The sequence below is a fragment of the Botrytis fragariae genome (assembly GCF_013461495.1).
Source record: "Botrytis fragariae strain BVB16 chromosome Unknown tig00000223, whole genome shotgun sequence".
Lineage (NCBI taxonomy): Eukaryota > Fungi > Ascomycota > Leotiomycetes > Helotiales > Sclerotiniaceae > Botrytis > Botrytis fragariae.
The window spans coordinates 976,198-992,886 of record NW_023501001.1 but is presented as its reverse complement, the minus strand read 5'-3'; the positions used below and the strand labels follow the sequence as shown (position 1 = coordinate 992,886).

General features: G+C 44.2%; 7 protein-coding genes across 7 annotated transcripts; 3 read left to right on the top strand and 4 right to left on the bottom strand.

Moving 5' to 3' along the window:
* Nucleotides 1-515: 515 nt before the first annotated feature.
* Bfra_011055 (uncharacterized protein) lies at nt 516-1,483 on the top strand (the record flags this gene model as incomplete). Its single annotated transcript, XM_037341384.1, has 3 exons — nt 516-647; nt 704-994; nt 1,064-1,483. 3 exons carry the CDS (start codon nt 516-518, stop codon nt 1,481-1,483), a joined length of 843 nt encoding a protein of 280 aa, XP_037188803.1.
* A 1,131-nt stretch (nt 1,484-2,614) lies between these two features.
* Nucleotides 2,615-6,262, bottom strand: Bfra_011054 (putative transmembrane glycoprotein; the record flags this gene model as incomplete). Its single annotated transcript, XM_037341383.1, has 1 exon — nt 2,615-6,262. The coding sequence occupies one exon, from the start codon at nt 6,260-6,262 to the stop codon at nt 2,615-2,617; it is 3,648 nt and encodes a 1,215-aa protein (XP_037188802.1).
* Nucleotides 6,263-7,127: 865 nt separating this feature from the next.
* Nucleotides 7,128-8,201, top strand: Bfra_011053 (uncharacterized protein; the record flags this gene model as incomplete). The annotated part of the gene is made up of 3 exons (XM_037341382.1): nt 7,128-7,372; nt 7,691-7,858; nt 7,910-8,201. 3 exons carry the CDS (start codon nt 7,128-7,130, stop codon nt 8,199-8,201), a joined length of 705 nt encoding a protein of 234 aa, XP_037188801.1.
* Nucleotides 8,202-8,299: 98 nt separating this feature from the next.
* On the bottom strand, nt 8,300-9,246 carry Bfra_011052 (putative phosphoglycerate mutase protein; the record flags this gene model as incomplete). Its single annotated transcript, XM_037341381.1, has 2 exons — nt 8,300-8,952; nt 9,228-9,246. 2 exons carry the CDS (start codon nt 9,244-9,246, stop codon nt 8,300-8,302), a joined length of 672 nt encoding a protein of 223 aa, XP_037188800.1.
* Nucleotides 9,247-9,773: 527 nt separating this feature from the next.
* Bfra_011051 (putative pentatricopeptide repeat protein) lies at nt 9,774-13,644 on the bottom strand (the record flags this gene model as incomplete). The annotated part of the gene is made up of 2 exons (XM_037341380.1): nt 9,774-10,108; nt 10,140-13,644. The coding sequence occupies 2 exons, from the start codon at nt 13,642-13,644 to the stop codon at nt 9,774-9,776; spliced, it is 3,840 nt and encodes a 1,279-aa protein (XP_037188799.1).
* A 298-nt stretch (nt 13,645-13,942) lies between these two features.
* Bfra_011050 (putative cwf18 pre-mrna splicing factor protein) lies at nt 13,943-14,569 on the top strand (the record flags this gene model as incomplete). The annotated part of the gene is made up of 1 exon (XM_037341379.1): nt 13,943-14,569. The coding sequence occupies one exon, from the start codon at nt 13,943-13,945 to the stop codon at nt 14,567-14,569; it is 627 nt and encodes a 208-aa protein (XP_037188798.1).
* A 174-nt stretch (nt 14,570-14,743) lies between these two features.
* Bfra_011049 (uncharacterized protein) lies at nt 14,744-15,896 on the bottom strand (the record flags this gene model as incomplete). Its single annotated transcript, XM_037341378.1, has 3 exons — nt 14,744-15,398; nt 15,615-15,740; nt 15,799-15,896. The coding sequence occupies 3 exons, from the start codon at nt 15,894-15,896 to the stop codon at nt 14,744-14,746; spliced, it is 879 nt and encodes a 292-aa protein (XP_037188797.1).
* Between the last annotated feature and the right edge of the window lie 793 nt (nt 15,897-16,689).

Sequence of the window (16,689 nt, the reverse complement as noted above, 5' to 3'; positions counted from 1 at the left end):
GGGGATACTTCTTTCAATCTTCATATACATTCACCTTTTCGTTTTCTTGTGCTTATTGTCTATTGACGAAGACAATAGGACTATTTCGAAGAGATCTTTATTTCTATTGTTAGAATCATTCAAACAATGAAGTCGGGACTTCAATAACGAACAATTGTTTTATTTAATATATCTTCTTTTCCTCTTGTTTGAGATTCTGAATCTGTTTCTTACTTTTTTGACTTTGAAAATTATCATACACTTCTTCACGATCTTTCTAAAAGCTCTATACACAACTACAACTATACAACACAACTTTGTTTACAAAGTTTCATACTTAATTTTTACTACACACATACTTTGAAAGTATTTCAAAGCTCTTCTATCTACTGCAGGCAGTTCACTACTACGCTTCTTAACCCCAATTGTAAGTTCTTTCTTGACGTTGTCTTGGATATTACTCGAGACACTTGGCTAACACATTCTTAGACTCGAACTTTATACATATATTCGTTCTTTAATACAAAACAGTCACGATGTTGAACGTCAAACAAGCCGGTCGAGGCTTCGTTGTTCTTAACATCATTCGTGTTATGAACATTATAGCACTCCTCGATGTTATCGCAGCAAGTTGGATCATGCTTGTCATGACCGTCAAGACCTCTAATGTAAGTCCCTTCTTCCCTCATTGATTATATCAATACCCAACTAACACCTCATCTAGTTCTTCTTCTTTGATGGAGTTTCTCACTTCATCACCAGCTCCATCGGAATCTTCCTTATCATCTCAGAGCTTTCCCTCTTCAAGAAATATTTTGAGAATTACTGGCCTCTCCTCTGTCCCCACAATGGTTTCCTCTTCCTCGGTCTCTCCATGTTAGCTCTGGGTTTCAATATCCTCGGAAACCTGAACAAGAATGCCACTTCCGTTCAAAACTTAGGATTACCTATGTGGCGTGTGGTTATTTCTTCAGGGTGTCTTTCAGCTATTCTAGGAGGTATCAATTGTATTGCCGTAAGTTATCTTTCCTCCTACCCCTCTTCCCTCTACCCTTTTGTAACAGATCCACTAACACACTCACAGTCCCAAATTTTCACCACCAAAACCAAAACCGCACGCCAACTCCGCGCCCACGGCGCCACCGACACCCCCAACCCCTACGAAAAGCGTCTCTCCCTCCCCTCCTCCATCAATAACGACCTCCCCTCCTACTACAGCAATCCCGCCGAACGTCGCAAATCGCGCTTCCCCTTCCGTCTCCCTCTCCGCGCGTCGCAAATCCACATCTCCAAACCCGTCATCTCAGACCCGCAACCCTTCCACCCAGATCTCGAAGTCGGCGAAAGCTACGATCATCAGAAAATGGATAGAAGTAGTCCTATCGTTCCCGGTGTCGAGAGACCTCCCACCGCAATGCATCCTGCGAATTTGAGACCCCCGCCTGCGCCCAGAAGTAGCATCTATAGTGTTGCGAGTAATGTAACGAGGTTTACTAGGATTTAGTCAGGGGCTGGAAGGTAGACAGTTTTTGGCGTGAGCAGCGTGCCAATTTGGCGGGAATAGATGGATGGATCAGTTTTTCAAAAAGTATAGCATAGCATAGCGTAGGATGGGATAAGGTTAATAGCGAGATTTTGATAATCCGGGAATACGATACGATGGAATTGGTATTTTAGGGGTGTTTAGGGAATGGATGGATATACGGAATACCCCAATGATCCTTTTTTGCTTTTTTGATTTTTTATCTTCTTGTCTTGTCTTTTTTTTTGTCTACAAAAGGGGGTTGATGAAGTAGGATGAATAGGAAGGGATGAATGAATGAATGAATGAATGAATGGATGGATTTCCTGATGATTATTCACGAATTTCAATTTCATTGATACATCTACCTAGGTAGTTGTAATTAACCGATTCGTCTTCATAATACTCACTCTTATCCTTCCTCACGATACTTTACTTTTCTTTTGAACGTGTTTTCAAGGATCGATGTAAATGAATGTAGATACGGATTTGACTCGTGGAGACTTTGATTGTTCTTTGTGATTTGTTTCTTGCAGGCGGGCTTGCATTCGTTGTGTGATATGTTTTGTATTTGTGTTGTCACCTTGGCGGGTACGAGGATACTTCGTAGCATTTGACTTTGTGCGAGAAGATCGTTGTGGTTAGGTTGTGGGAGATGGGTGTCCTGGTGGAATGGGACTGGGAATGGGAATGGGAATACAGATGCGAATATAGATACTATATTCTGATTTCGGATTTGTGGTTTGGGATCTTGCTATTTTCTGTGTTATTGTTTTTGTTTTTATTCTTGTTCATACAGATATTAATACCAATGTCAATGCTAATTAATACTTTGATATCAATACTCAAGACTTAGGTGACTGAGTGGTAGTTTTCATAACGACATGCTTGAGATCGCTTCAAAGTTCACATCTCTCATAACATAATGTATCATTTCATTTCATATCTGATCTTATTATATTCTATCCTATCTTATCCATCCCCTCAGTCTCACTCCCTAACCCTTCATCCCAAGCCACAAAATAGATAACACAAAAACATCCATCCATCCCGCAAACACAAATCCCAATTACCCCTGCCCTCCCTCCCTCTTCTCCTCCCTCAAACAAAAACTCAAATATACGCGCTAAAATCCCCCTCACTCCCCACCCCCTCCGTCTGCCGTCCAATTCTCGCCTTCGTACTCCCAATCCTCTTATTCTCCCTCGCATCTACACTTATCGGTCTCCTTCCCGCCCCCTTCACCATACGTGCATTAGGTCCTACGATCAGATTTCCCATCGTAGGGGATTCTTCGCGTGCTTCGTGGAGAGTTTGTTCGGTTTTTTGAGAGGGCCCTTTGGAATGAGAATGGGAAGTCGAGTGGGGATGTGAGACCGAAGTGTAATAACCATCTCCTTTCAAATCCGCTTCTGTAGATCGTCGTAACGATGTATTCTGATTTGTTTCATTCCAGATAGAATCTGCAGATTGATCCCCGAGCTCAGGAGTATACGGATTCGATAAAAATGGCGAAAAGTGCGGGATAGCGAGTGTGGAACTTCTTCCTCTTGTTGTATTTGCCGTTGCACCTCCTACTCCGATTCCAGATCCACTGATACTGCCGCCTAAATGGGGAAGTTGTGGGATTTGGGGAATCGTCGTGGTAGTGCTGTGTCGTATGAAATTTGGCTGCGAATCGACATCTGTGCTTTCGCCCATGCTTTCCCAGCTGCCGGCGCTGAATTCGCTGGGGAGGATGTCGCTGCCATTTTCGGCTTCCGTGGTTTGTTGTCTTGTTTCTCTTTCTCTTTCCCGTTCTCGCTCTCTCTTATCTATTTCTAAAAGCTGCGTATGCCTACTCTGACTCTGAGACACGTTTCCCGAAGTAGGCACTTGCTCTTGACGAATCTGTAATTCCTGCATACTCGGACTCGCACTCTCGAATCTACTGTCCAAGCTAACCAAACTGTCACTCCCCTTCAATCTGCTTTTGCTGAACGTAGCCTGGATATACGATCTTAACTGTCTGGTTCCTTCTTTAGCGCTCGAATATCCATTCGGATATGTTATTCCCAACGAATCGTTATTGACGCCCGTACCAGCAGCTTGTACTTCATCGCCAACATGTACCTCTTCCGGCACAGTTGGCGAATCCGCATAACTTCTTCTTGCCTTACGACGCACAGAAGCCATTCCTCCACCGCTGAAAAAAGGAGATGCGCCTCCGCGACGAGAAACAGGTCGCGTGTTGATGCTACTATACGACATTCTACTATTTCCTCCTGTTTCCGACTCCCAGATTGGTGCCGGGGCCCGAGGACTCTTAGGTACGGGTTTTATGCTTAGCATTTCATTGCCGCCACTTGGCGATACCGTTGCGTGTCCGAATTTCAGAAGATCAGTGGAGATGGTTGAGTATACGCTTGTTGCACTGCGATGTTTGTCAACATCCGTGTCCAGAGTATGAACCGTTTTCCACGTGCGAGAATTGCGTGCGAGACTGGGATGTTGACCATGTCCAATGCTTCCTCTACGACCCGGTGTGTTCAAGATATCGAATGAAGAAATGGATTCTCGAGCTCCGTGACCAAGTCCACTTAACCGTTTATCTACACCTTCTGTCAATGCGAAATTGAGATTTCGCATTGTGGATTTACGATGGGCTCGTTTTTTCTCGTTGTTCTGGCTTTGTTTGTTTTGTCGTGGTGCAAGAGGTGCTCGGGTTGCTTTACTCCAATCTCCTGATAACACTGAGAAGTTATCCAGAGGAGAAGTTGAGAAATTACTATCCGTCAAGTTCAATATCGTACCATCAGAATGGTTGGTCCCAAAGAGACTTTGATTGCCAAGTTGGCTCATCTCACTATTCCTTAACCTTGGATGATTACCCACAACATATTGCGATCGTCTTGTATGTCCTTTCCGTGAGTAATTCGAATAGTTCCGTTGCAGTATATTAGTACTATTTGTTCTCGAACTATCCAAGGTATAGTCGGTTTCTTGTGTATTTCTCCATATACTCCGATTCGGAGTGCTACTCAGTGCATTTTCTGAATTTGCACGCGCCCTATTTCCGAAGCTTTGGGATTCGCGAAAATTCGACTTTGGAGCCAATGTTTGTGAGCGTCGGAGAGATTTACGATTGTCGTGAACCACGATATTAGGAGTAGTTGATGTGTAAATACTAGAACTAGCATCGATGGAGAAGCCAGAGGTATCGAGCTGCAGAGGTGCGATCTTTTTAGCTGAATATGCTCGTTCTATGCTGGATGTGTTCCTTATGGGACCTGAAATATCCTCTTTGGAAGGTCCTCCTGAACGTAATGGGGAACTAGAACGTTTTCTGCGATAGTAAAACAGACAGAGAATAAGTGCGATAAAGACAATCAATACTGGAACCACAATTGCTGCTATCACTCCTTTGCTCAAATTTCCGCTCGCAGGTGAATTGACACCAGATGTTACAGATGTGCCCGATGACGGTGGAATACCTGTGGACGAGGAGCCATCTGATTCTTGAATGGCTAGATTGAAAGATTCAGAGCTAGAGCGTTTTGATGTTTTGGAGGTTGCCGTAAGCGTGATATTGATGCTTGAGGGCTTAGCAGTTGTAGGCACCTTTCCCGATATCTTGAAGCTATGAGCATCAAAATATATCCAATCTGTTGGTGGAGACACTTGTGCCGTTAATGTAGTATCGTAGTTGTTTCCAATATAAGCACCAAGACTGAAAGAGAATTTAGACCCGATACTTGCATTCACATCTCTGATTGGACCAACAAATAACGCTGTAGCTATCTTGATGAGCACAACAGTATTAACTTGATCCCCGTATAAATCCACAGCCTGTACAGAGACATTATACGAAATGGCATCAGAAGGTGGTGTGCCGATCAGACTGAGAGTAGTATTATCGAAGTCAAGCCATTCGGGCGTTTGAGCAGTAATCGAGACTATGCTCGAAGCATTGGCGGGCTGCCCATCAAGCTGAAGACTGTTTTGCAGACCTGTGTAGTTGATCTCCACTCCTGGTGTAGCATTCACAACTGAGTTTACCGTACTAAATGCTAGTAGATGTACCCCAACTCTAATGTTGAAGGGAATCGATGCTCCAGAGTATCCTGACACATCCGAAGCAATAAGCTGAACTCCGAAAGTCTGTGGTGGTTGTATGAGAGAAGCATATTCTGGTGTTTGACCGCTAAAAGTAAGGGTGTTCTCGTCGAAAAGAACCCATGAAGGCAGAGGTGTATCGTCGACTGTTAAAGCGTAGTATTTAAGAGCTGTTCCGCTAAGACTTGAGAAAGTTGCCGGGTCGAAGCTGATCTCGAAGGATGATGAAGGATGGTATAATAACGTCGATGGTGCTGAGAAAGGCCCTTCTGAAGCAAGTTGTGATTGGGCTGAGATTTTAATTGTCGGTGGTGAGTTTTTGGACACTACTAGAGTAGTATTCGACGTCACAGATCCCGAGGAGTCGCTTGCAATTACTCCAAAGATAACCTCCGTTACAGTTCCAGTGCCAGTATCACTACTAGATGGTATGCCCGATAATGTTCGAGAAGTACTATCAATAGAGAGCCATCGAGGCGAGTCTGCTAAGCTGTAGCGGAGAGGGGAGGTTGAAGTAAATGTTGATTGCGGGAATGTATATGAATAAGGTATTGACACGCGCGCAATGGGAGGGAACTGAGAATTGATCGGGTATGCGATAGATGGTATAGCATCAACGACTGCTCCGAAGATAGCAATACCAGACAAAGTAATCCTCAATGCCATATCCAGAGAGTCTTGCAGATATAATTCTCAGAAAGTCCGGATGAAGATACTACTTGCATACAGAATGAGAGATAATACATGTCAACAGAACCTTTGGATGAAAACGGCGACTGGCAGAAGAAATTCGACATAGGAAAAGCTAGATATCATGGACTTGCCATCGCCAGATATTCCAAAGGCGCAGTAGAGGGAGATCCGCCTATCGGTATCACCTTACCTGAAATTCGAGAATCATCGAGATGTAAGGGATAAGAATTTATCATGCCCCCGCCTTACCAGACAATTGAGATATTTATGGAGGTTGACATGCTGATTTGAGGCTATACAGAGTCAAATTTCATTGACCAGCCCCATCGAAGCTAGCAACATTCTGTGGCAAGTTCAAGGAAACAGAAACACTGTCAAGAAACTGGCCCAAATAGATCTTTCAAAGTTATATACCTAGGTCAGTTACTCTCCAGACAAGATGTAATCTGTGGTAATTACCGACAATTACCTGGGGTTTTGATAGCAATAGAGGGAGATTCAAACTGAGAGAGTAGTTAGGATTATCTGAATCTTTCACCAGCTCATTGATTGTAGACTTCATCAAATCCTGCATCATTATTCGATGGTCTTAGCATTCCTTGCCGAGTATATTCAATTGTCCAGGCCAGGGAAATGCCCTTTTAGTGTTTTAAAAAGGGTTGTCACAGGGAGAACAGATGAAGGGATATTGAAACTCTTTCCAAGACGGTGAACCACATTAGGCGAGATGGCTTATATAACACGGCAGAATTCATGGTGGGATGGTGGGGCAACATCAACAGTCCAGAAGTGCATGAATATTGTTGTCGCGGGTGTCCAAAAATTTCGAATCCCCAAAATGACTTCTTCCAGATCTCCCTCCCCGGAGTTCTCTCCCCTAGCAATAGGAATTGATCTCGCTCCTCTTCCAACCTACAAAGCGGCCACAACCAGCACCGTAAACTTTTCTGGTCTTCTCGAGCCCCCATTAAAACTACACGAAGATCTCTCAAAAGGATGTGGTGGTCAACTCTGGCCTGCGGGTATGGTACTTGCGCAGCACATGCTACGGTATCACAAAGATGCTTTGAAGGATGCGAAGATGTAAGTTTCATCTCATATCTCATCTCGTTTTGGAGTCTGCAAAAATCATCTTGTGGAAGGGTTTCTAGATTTTTGATGTCCTGGTAAAAGTCATGTGCTGTTTCTTTCCTCCGCAGTGATATGCACTTACGATGATATTATACAATTATATAATATAATTCGACCTCTTTGATATCTCGAGAGATCTGGAAGAGGTGTTACATGGTGAGGGTAAAAAGGAATGCGGAAAAGGAAAATTGTGACTCGAATTCTGGAACTTTACAACATCATATACAAAGCACAGCACACTTCAAAGCTCAAGAGCTAACCAAGATTCAGACTCGAACTCGGGGCTGGAGGTGGATTGGTCGGGTTAGCTGTAGCTCTAGCATGTGATCTTCAACACCCATTAATCCTTTCCGACATGGAGGTTATGTACGAACTCATGAAGCAAAATACTGCTCTTAACGAAGTATCTTCGAAAGTCGAACCGTTGATCTTGAATTGGTATGCTTGAAAATCTCCTGCTTGTCTATGAATGTACTCTGATTAGAACAGGGGTGAACCATTACCAGAGCTAGTAGTGAAAGATAAACCAGATGTTATTCTAGCAGCTGATTGCGTCTATTTTGAACCCGCATTTCCATTACTACTTCAGACGCTCGAAGAGCTATTGGAATTATCAAAGAATGCGGTTATTTACTTCTGTTTCAAGAAGAGGAGGAAGGCAGATATGCAATTTATGAAGAAAGCAAAGAAGAAGTTCCTAGTCGAGGAAATTGAGGATCAGGATAGAGATACTTTTACTCGCGAGGGTTTGTTCTTATACACATTTAAACGGAAATCATGATACCCAGAATTTGTAACATCAGGCGTGTATTAAAGCAGTTGCTCTAATATCTATGTCTACTTAATATGCAGTCTAGTCGTTCCCATGAACTGAAGCTTTTACTCTTCGCTGGCACCCATATTCACACCCAACAAGAATGCCGGTTCATCAACCTTATGATGTTCATAACTCAACACACCTACAGCTCCCGGCTCAAGCATCATGGGCAACGCTCTTCCTAGCTCGAACCCAATCCATCTCTTCGCAAACGCTCTCAAAATATGTCCATGCGCAATCAACACAACATCCACCCCCTTCTCCCCATGCATATACGGACCTTGCATCTCTCTAATCTTCGCAATAACTCCATCCAATCTCTCCTTCACCTCATCCGCGCTTTCCCCATCCTCACATCCATCAGTCCAAATATTCCACGGTCTCTCTGCATCCAAACCCCGTTCCTTACGTGCAGCTCTGATTTGCGCAGTGAGTAGTCCTTCATAAGCTCCATATTCCCATTCCCTGATATCTTCTGTGACTTCTGTTTTATCTGCAAGTTGTTGCTGTGTTTTTTCGTCAAAGAGAATTTCGAATGTGCGACGAGCGCGGGTTCGGGGAGAGATGAATATGTGCGCGAGCTTTGAAGGATTGATGATTTTGGAGGGACCGACTAGGACGCCAGCGGACGAGGAAACTTGGGTTTCTCCGTGGGGAGTTAGAGGGATGTCACTTCGGCCTGTGTAGCGGCCTGAGATGGTCCATTCTGTTTCGCCTGGGAGATGATGAAGTTAGAATTTTGACTGTCCAAACCTTGAGATCTCTAATGGATATGTGCGAGTTTAAATGATGTATTATGCAGGTGTGAACTATAACATTGAAAGAGCCAAAAGTGACTTACCACTGACACAGAGTTAGCATTTATTATCCATCCAATTTATATCGGGGTATAAGATTAATATGTGACCAATGGAGAATGTTTGACTTGAAGCTTCTATAGGTTTAGTAGAGCAAAGACTTACTGTCTAATGAGGAAGACTCTTGGAGTACCTGCGTCCTTGTCTGGCATGATGAAGTTATTGATCTTTTAATTGCTCAATTGACAGCTTCAAGTTGCATTTGACTTACAAGAACATAAGGTAAATAAAACCCCACCAAATGCTTGGCATATCTGATAAGAAACCCCTCGTGCTTATCGATGAGTCTCGCATAAAAACTCTGGTTGAGCTCAAAAAGGGGTTCACCGGGAATGTGAATATGCATGAAGCTCACCGGGCGCACCTTTACGAAAGATGTCTTCGCCGCCAATCGCCAAAGATCGTTTTCTCAACGATGAGAAGAAATCAATAGAATCAGCATCCATTAGTATGGTAAGGAGATGAATTTCTAATTCGTCTAATCTATCATAAGGTATAATACATAGTTGCACACAAGTAAATGAAATAAGCTACACTTTGCCCAGCTCATGATGAAGTCTATATTCAAAGCAACCCGAATAGCTCTAGCCCTGTACATCTATACATGCAAAAGTGGCATATATAAAAATCACAAGCTTTGATCTCTCTCATCTAGATATGTAATACAATATTCACATCTTCAAGATTGCCGGTCCTTATCATTTTTATCATAGCCGTCAACATGATTTACTCCCTGCAATAACTCCCTTTCCTGAGAACTGCGGCGGAAAGCTTTTACTCCAGGCGTCATTATCCATTGTTTCGTTCTTTGGAATAGTAGCTTATTGGTTGGTAGCAGTCTCGATTCTCTTTTGTCTTCAATCACTGATTGTCGTTGTCGTTGTTCAGTTTGATCGTCTATTTGACTGTCTAGAAGCTGTCTTGGATTCTGTTCGTTGACACTAATTGACTTGTCTGAAGATTGAGCCGATACCAATTCAGACTCAGCCACATCGTCGACAATTGATGTGTTCACTTAGTTGATCCAAAGATTCAGTCGATACACTTTGAAATTCGGCTACTTCATCGCTTATTGGCTCTGTTCCCGGCTCGATAACATTTTCTTCGCCGGCCCGGATCATAGCGTCAAAGATCCAATTAGGATAGACAGGAGAATTGACAGCTTGTAGACGGCGCTTAAGAATACGGTATATGTCTCCTGTTCTAGAAGTGGTAGCCTCCAAAACTTCTTCATCAATGATATCGTCCTCAGCCGGATGTGACATCTCGGACTCAGACTCCATAGCATTGGCTACATCTGCCAGTGATGTCTCATTGCCACCAGAAGCAGATTGCAAGGCTTCACTTAGACGAGCTCTAGCTTGGAATCTGAGCCACCACCTGCTTGCCATAATATGGTCGACAGTAAATCCGGCCCGCTTCGTTCGAATAAGAGCATCTGCGGTCATTTGTGGATCTTGGAGTCTCATGTAGCCCATGGTCAATGCATTCCATGTTGCTTGATTGGGCTCCAAACCTTCTTTCTCAATCATGATCTGTAACACCTTTTCGGCTGCACGAGGTTGATGACGTTGCATGAATACATTAAGTAATGTAGTCCATGTATGAAGACTTGGAGGGGGTGGCTGGAAAGTGTCGTCAGTTACATCAGAAGATGCATCATCTGACTCAAAATCAATATCGCTCTGTTCCGGACTACTTGAAACCACAGCAACATCATCTTCATCAAGAGATTGACCAATCTCACTTTCAATTACCGAGTTCCTTGGTTTGGAATGCGGAGCTTGCATATCAGCAACGATTTTCAGACAGTCGTGCATTGGCGCATCGAGATGGCCAAGTCCAACGAGCAAGTGGTTGTATATTTGAGCCTTTACCAATAGAGGAGCGACTATTGGATCTCTTGCAGCTATCAGGGCTTTAAAATGGTTGTAAAATCTCAATAAAGCCTTGTAGTTCCGAACGCTTCCAATGTATGATTTCAGCATCACTATTAAGGTCACATAGTTCGGTTCTAGAAGAGCGTCTTCGGCAGCGGACTCGAGGGGTGATATGGCAGTTTCGGGTTGGTTTGTAACAGACAAGTCGAGATGATGTTGGTCTTCTTCCACACGACCCTGGATGTCAGGGCGGGTGTCATCTACACCATCTTCAGGACTCGTCGACCCCAGACCTAAGAAATTCTCATGAAATCTAGGTATGATTTGAGCCAATGGTTCCACCTCGAAGTTCTTCAAATAGATTGGAAGCATCTGTGAGAATGGGGTTTGAAGAGACCTTCTCTCACTGGGGGCGCGCTTGAAATACTCTCGCCTGTGTAAGCGAAATATTGTGTCTAATATGTCTGTGACAGTATAACTGTTTCGAACACTGTCCTCACTCATCCAGTGCGCCAATTTTTCGACCGCAACGTCATCCCCACGAATCTTGGCGTCATTTAGCATGATTGAATAGGTGTAGGCGTCCGCCATTACTCGATTTTCAATCATCATATCATATATTTGCCACGCCGTAAGATGGTCTCCAGCTTGAAGTGAATTTTGGATCAAGATGTTGTATGTAACAATCCCGGGCTTCAGACCGTGATGTAGCATGAAATCAAAAAGTTCTGTATCAGTAACATGCGCATCGTAGTCACGATATCTGCCGGTAAGAAGCACATTGCAGATTTGCGGCCATCTTTCAAGGTTTAGATCAATGCCTTGTTGAGTTGCTTGCTGCAGTACTTGGAAAGCCATATCTGTTTGGCGAGACCGTGCAAAACGATAGGCAAATCGTAGTAAGGTCTTGCCAGTGAGATGCTGTCTTGTGCGCGTTAGTATGAGATAGAACGTCTTAAATTCTTGGTCATTCATCATTAATTGCAACAAGTAGATTGAGCGCGCACTCAGCCGGAGGCCGCGAAGCTGAAGATATTGTACAGTCTCAAATATCTGTCGAAGGTCCTCGGCAGTGAAAGATTCTGGAGTGGGTTTGTGCTCTTGTGACCCAAAATAATGAGATACTGCAAAATCGAGGCAGTCATTTGCGGCCCACCCAGGGGGAAAACATGGTGCTTGATATGTTGCAAGTAGTAACTTGAGAATTGATGCAGGATATTGGTCCATCGCTGTAAGCATAAGCTCCTCCCAAACATGAGAACGGATCTCTGTGGGAACTCGACGCCAAATTGCAGCTAGGGCAGCGACGTTGTCTTGCTTTATGAATAGTAACCTTGATGCAAGGGGAAACTTCGACACAGCAACATTATTGTACTCTAACTTAGGAAACCCCCTCAAAGCATCTTCGTGTCGTTGATTAATAATGGCAAATTGGGAAGACCATTTCCACGTTTTTAACTTCATAATGTTGGCTCCTGCATCCATTTTTACTCTGAGATACTTGGTTGAAAGCTCTGGAAGGCCTTGTTGCTGGGCCCAAAGTTCATTATGAGCAAGCAATTCCTGGCGCAATCCTGCATCGATTGTGATACGCTCAGAGTGTAGGCGTCGCCGATTCAAAGAGATATTCCTATTGACAGACAGTATACCCTTCGATCGTCGGTGATTCTCACGGAGAAATTTATACCCACTAGGTCGTCGGAAAAAAAGTGATCTTCTCGGAAGGTTATTTTTGAGGCGCGACCCTGTAGCCGGCGGATCCTGTCTTTCAGATCTATCCCTGGTAGATCTGTGATGAGTTCTCGTGGATTTTGTCGTTGCCGCAATGGCGACAGGCTGGTCTGATGAATTGGTTTCATTGCTAGACTTTTCCGGTAGTATCTTGATTTGTGGAGAAAGATGTGATGTTGACGAAGGTTGTTGAGGCATAATTTTCGACAACTTGTGTAGAGGAAGAGCAGTAGGGTCTCCAGAGCGACTCGGCTTGAAATTGCATGACGTATAAACATCCTGATTATACAAATGGATCTTGTTGGGAATAGTTCTTGATCGCGAATGGAGTGCTCCCGGTCTAGAAGGCACACTATGTGTATCAAGATGTATGCCTGGACGGTAAAACGATGATGCAGTTGATCGCACGCGACGAGGTCTCAATGAAGAACTTATATTCATAGAATCTTCTGTTTTCCCAGAGTCTTGACTCGTTGATGCGGCGGGACTCAGCTGACACTCTGATGGTCCATTGGATCCTGATTCATATGGAGCCTTTGAGTGATCTTCAGTAGGCGACCCGTCTCCATTGCTTTCAGTTGTCCTCCCGAGACTACCTTTCGAAGAAAAGCGTCTTATAGACCTATGATCAGGAATGTCTATACGGGCGAAGGAAGTGGGGGTTGTTCGTCGTTTGCTGAATTTAGCATATCTTGTGCTAGGTTGCACTAGCACATTTGGTGATGAACCTCCCAGACATTTTGAATATGTATCTTCCCCCCTCCCCACTGTTGATCGTGCATGCCCGTCATGGCCTTGGTTTCGTCCCGTTTTCGTTTTCAAATAGACTCTGGCACTCTTGGAGGGCCATGGCTGGAAGACTCTCGGTGCAAGGAACGGAAGAATTGGCAATTCCGATGGCGACCATCGTCTTGGTAGAGAGTTCGAAAATGGAGGCATCAGCTGCCGGCATGCATTTTCTAATCCATTGACTGGCACTTTATACAGTTGGCAGTAATAAGAGAGGGCTACACTTTTAAAATTTGGGCCCGGGAAAAAAATTAAGGTTTATCTTAGCGGCCGGGGTATGACCAGGCTGAGGTTACCGTGAGCCAATCAAAGTTCGCATTAGAACTTCAAGATCTCTCCCGGCTGTAAATTTATTTGTTTTGAACTTCTCAATTGTCCGTAACTGGAACATACAAAAATCGTCAATTCAGCTACACGTCCAGGTTATCACATCATATAAATCCTGGCAATGTCATCTACACATGCCACTCTAGGCGCCGCCGCAGATGAGCGCAAAGCGCGACTTGCAAAGCTCAAAACCCTAAAAAGAAAGCAACCAGCCGATGAGATTGTAGCACCAGAATCAACGCGCTCACCTTCACCACCTGCCTCTCCCGACGTCGCGAAGCTTCATCTCTCGGGACGTAACTACGACCCTGAAACTAAAGGTCCCAAGCTTGGTTTTGAAGCCCCTCCCACATTAGCACTCGAAAAACCTACACTCGAACAACAGGCTGCAGAGGTTGAGGACGAAATTAGGAAGAAAGCAGAAGAAGAGGAGCAGGATGATAAGGGGGTAGACTTGTTCAAATTGCAACCCAAGAAACCTAATTGGGATTTAAAGAGGGACCTCGAGAAGAAAATGGAAGTGTTGAATGTGCGGACGGAGAATGCGATCGCGAGGCTAGTGAGGGAACGGATTGAGAGTGCGCAAAAGGCGGCTAGATCGAAAGGTGGGAAAGATGCAATAAGTGCAAGTGAGGGTGGAGAAGAGCTTGGGATGGAAGGTGTTGCTTTGGTGGAGGGAGTCAAGCTGAGGGAGAAGGAGGAGGAGGAGGAAGAGCGACGGGAGAAGGAAGATGAAGATTTACAATAACATCACTTCGAGATATTACTTGATTGTACAAAAGGCGTTTAAATGAAGGCAGGCAGGCATAGTATGAGGCGTATGGGCGTCTTAAATTTTAATATAGATACAAAAGTTGGCAGATAGCCAAGGGGTATTTCACAACCGCGCAACCATTTTCTGCCACTTCCTCCTTCGGAACGCTCACCGGCCCATATTCATTGCTTGCGTTAGTGCCAATCTCTTGCTAAAAGGGCTCATGCTCCTCTCTCTTGGTGGGTGTGCATGAGCTGCAGAGGACGCGAAGGTCTCTCTACGCCCTTCGTTTACTCGGGGCTCATCAAATCGTCTCCTATCAGTTGAGACATTTCTTCTACCTCTATAGGGACTTCGACTCTCAGTCCTCCTCCCACGAATCTCAGGGCTTCGATCGTTGAACCTCTTTCTGGTACTTCGGCTATTTCCCCTCTCTCTCGAATCTCTCATATCTTCGTCGTCTCTAGCGCTATATGAATCTACGGAAGAGGATGCGTCTCTTCTCCGCTTTTGTCCCGAGTTCTGTACATCTTGTCGAGGCGGTGATGGTGACGGCGACAAGCTAGGAGTTCTACGCTTGTATCGACTAGACGCAGGCTGAGGTGGTGAATGGGAACGTCTAGATTTGTGTGTGCTGGGCGCGCGACGAGCTTCTCTCGGTGAGGGCGAACGTGACATGTTTGTAGATATTGTCGAAACCGATGCTGATGAAGCCGATCTTCTTCGCTTAGAAGCTCCCGTTTCCATGTCTTCATCTTGTCTCTCGCGTTTGCGACCTCGTTCCTGCTCCAGTTTCGCAAGTTGCTCATCGGCAATGCCTTTCCTATGATATGTAGTCAGCACAAAGCCCTCGCCCCCTTGTAGACTAAACTTTGAACAAATGCTCTGATTTGAAGCGCGCCCCCAAAAATGCGATGTCCCAATTGACTCAACGAGAACTAAGAGCCTGACAACATCCTTCCAAACTAATGTACGGGAAACCGTTGGGGGCAAAGAAGGAACCACAATTACAAAGGCATATGCGAGAAGGAATACAAACTTTTTCAAAAGATCTTGTGGTACATCACTTGTCAATTTTGGAACAAGCTTGGGATTGGAAAGTTGTTGTGTACGAGAGGGTCGCGAAACATATGGACGTTCTTGCGCATTTGCTTTGCATTCATAACTATAGTGTCGTAATGAACAGTTAGCTATGAAGATCTAAAGTAAGCCAAAAGGTAAACATATCTTTTTTGAGGCACTTCTGGCACGTAGTTGTAGCGGATGCTTTTGAAGGACCCCCAATAGTGACAGGCCTGTTGATCCCATGGTAGCGATTCATGATAGCAATGACAACGGCAATGGCAATGGTAGTGTTGACGACGTTGTTGTTGTGATGGTGGTGTTGTAAGTGGATAGTGAAGAGGGTATTTTAAAAGTGTGGATTTGACTCGTAAAGTCGAATGTGTATAAATGACACTGGGGATCTCAGAAGCTACAAATGAGCTTTCACCAAGATATAAATAAAAGTAACTTATCGATAGACCTTATCCGATCAATGTTTGTGCACCACCAATGAAATAGAGCACTAGGTAGTTCAAGAAAAGGAGTTCAGCAAACCACCTTGGAAAGGAAAGTTTGTGTACTTAAGTATAGTTTTGAGTCAAATGGGGATTGTGTAATGATGCTGTTCTTTTGGTGAATATTTCCTATCGTCGCTCTCATCATCATCAGCTTCATCTGCTGCCTCTCCCTCTTCTATCAATACAAAATAAGAATTCCTTCATATTGTAGTCAATAACCATGGCCCCACTTTAAATTCAGGATTCCCGCTAAAGAATTCTCGGGGAGCCTTAGCCTTAAACCTCTTGCGATGAACGTCCACACCACCCGGCCAGCACAATCAATCAATCTCTTGATTTGATTTTCTAACAATCTGATGATGCACTTTGGAGATTCTTGAGATCTCCTGTATGTGAACATCGAATTTCTATCCCGACCATACCAACGGAATATTAAATATTCAGGCAAACTCTTCTCGGTGTATTGATACCCAAGACTTGTTTGGAAAGGGAAAAATAGTTTGTCGGTAATAGGAGTATCGGCGTATCAATTATCTTTGAAGGAAGTGGGTT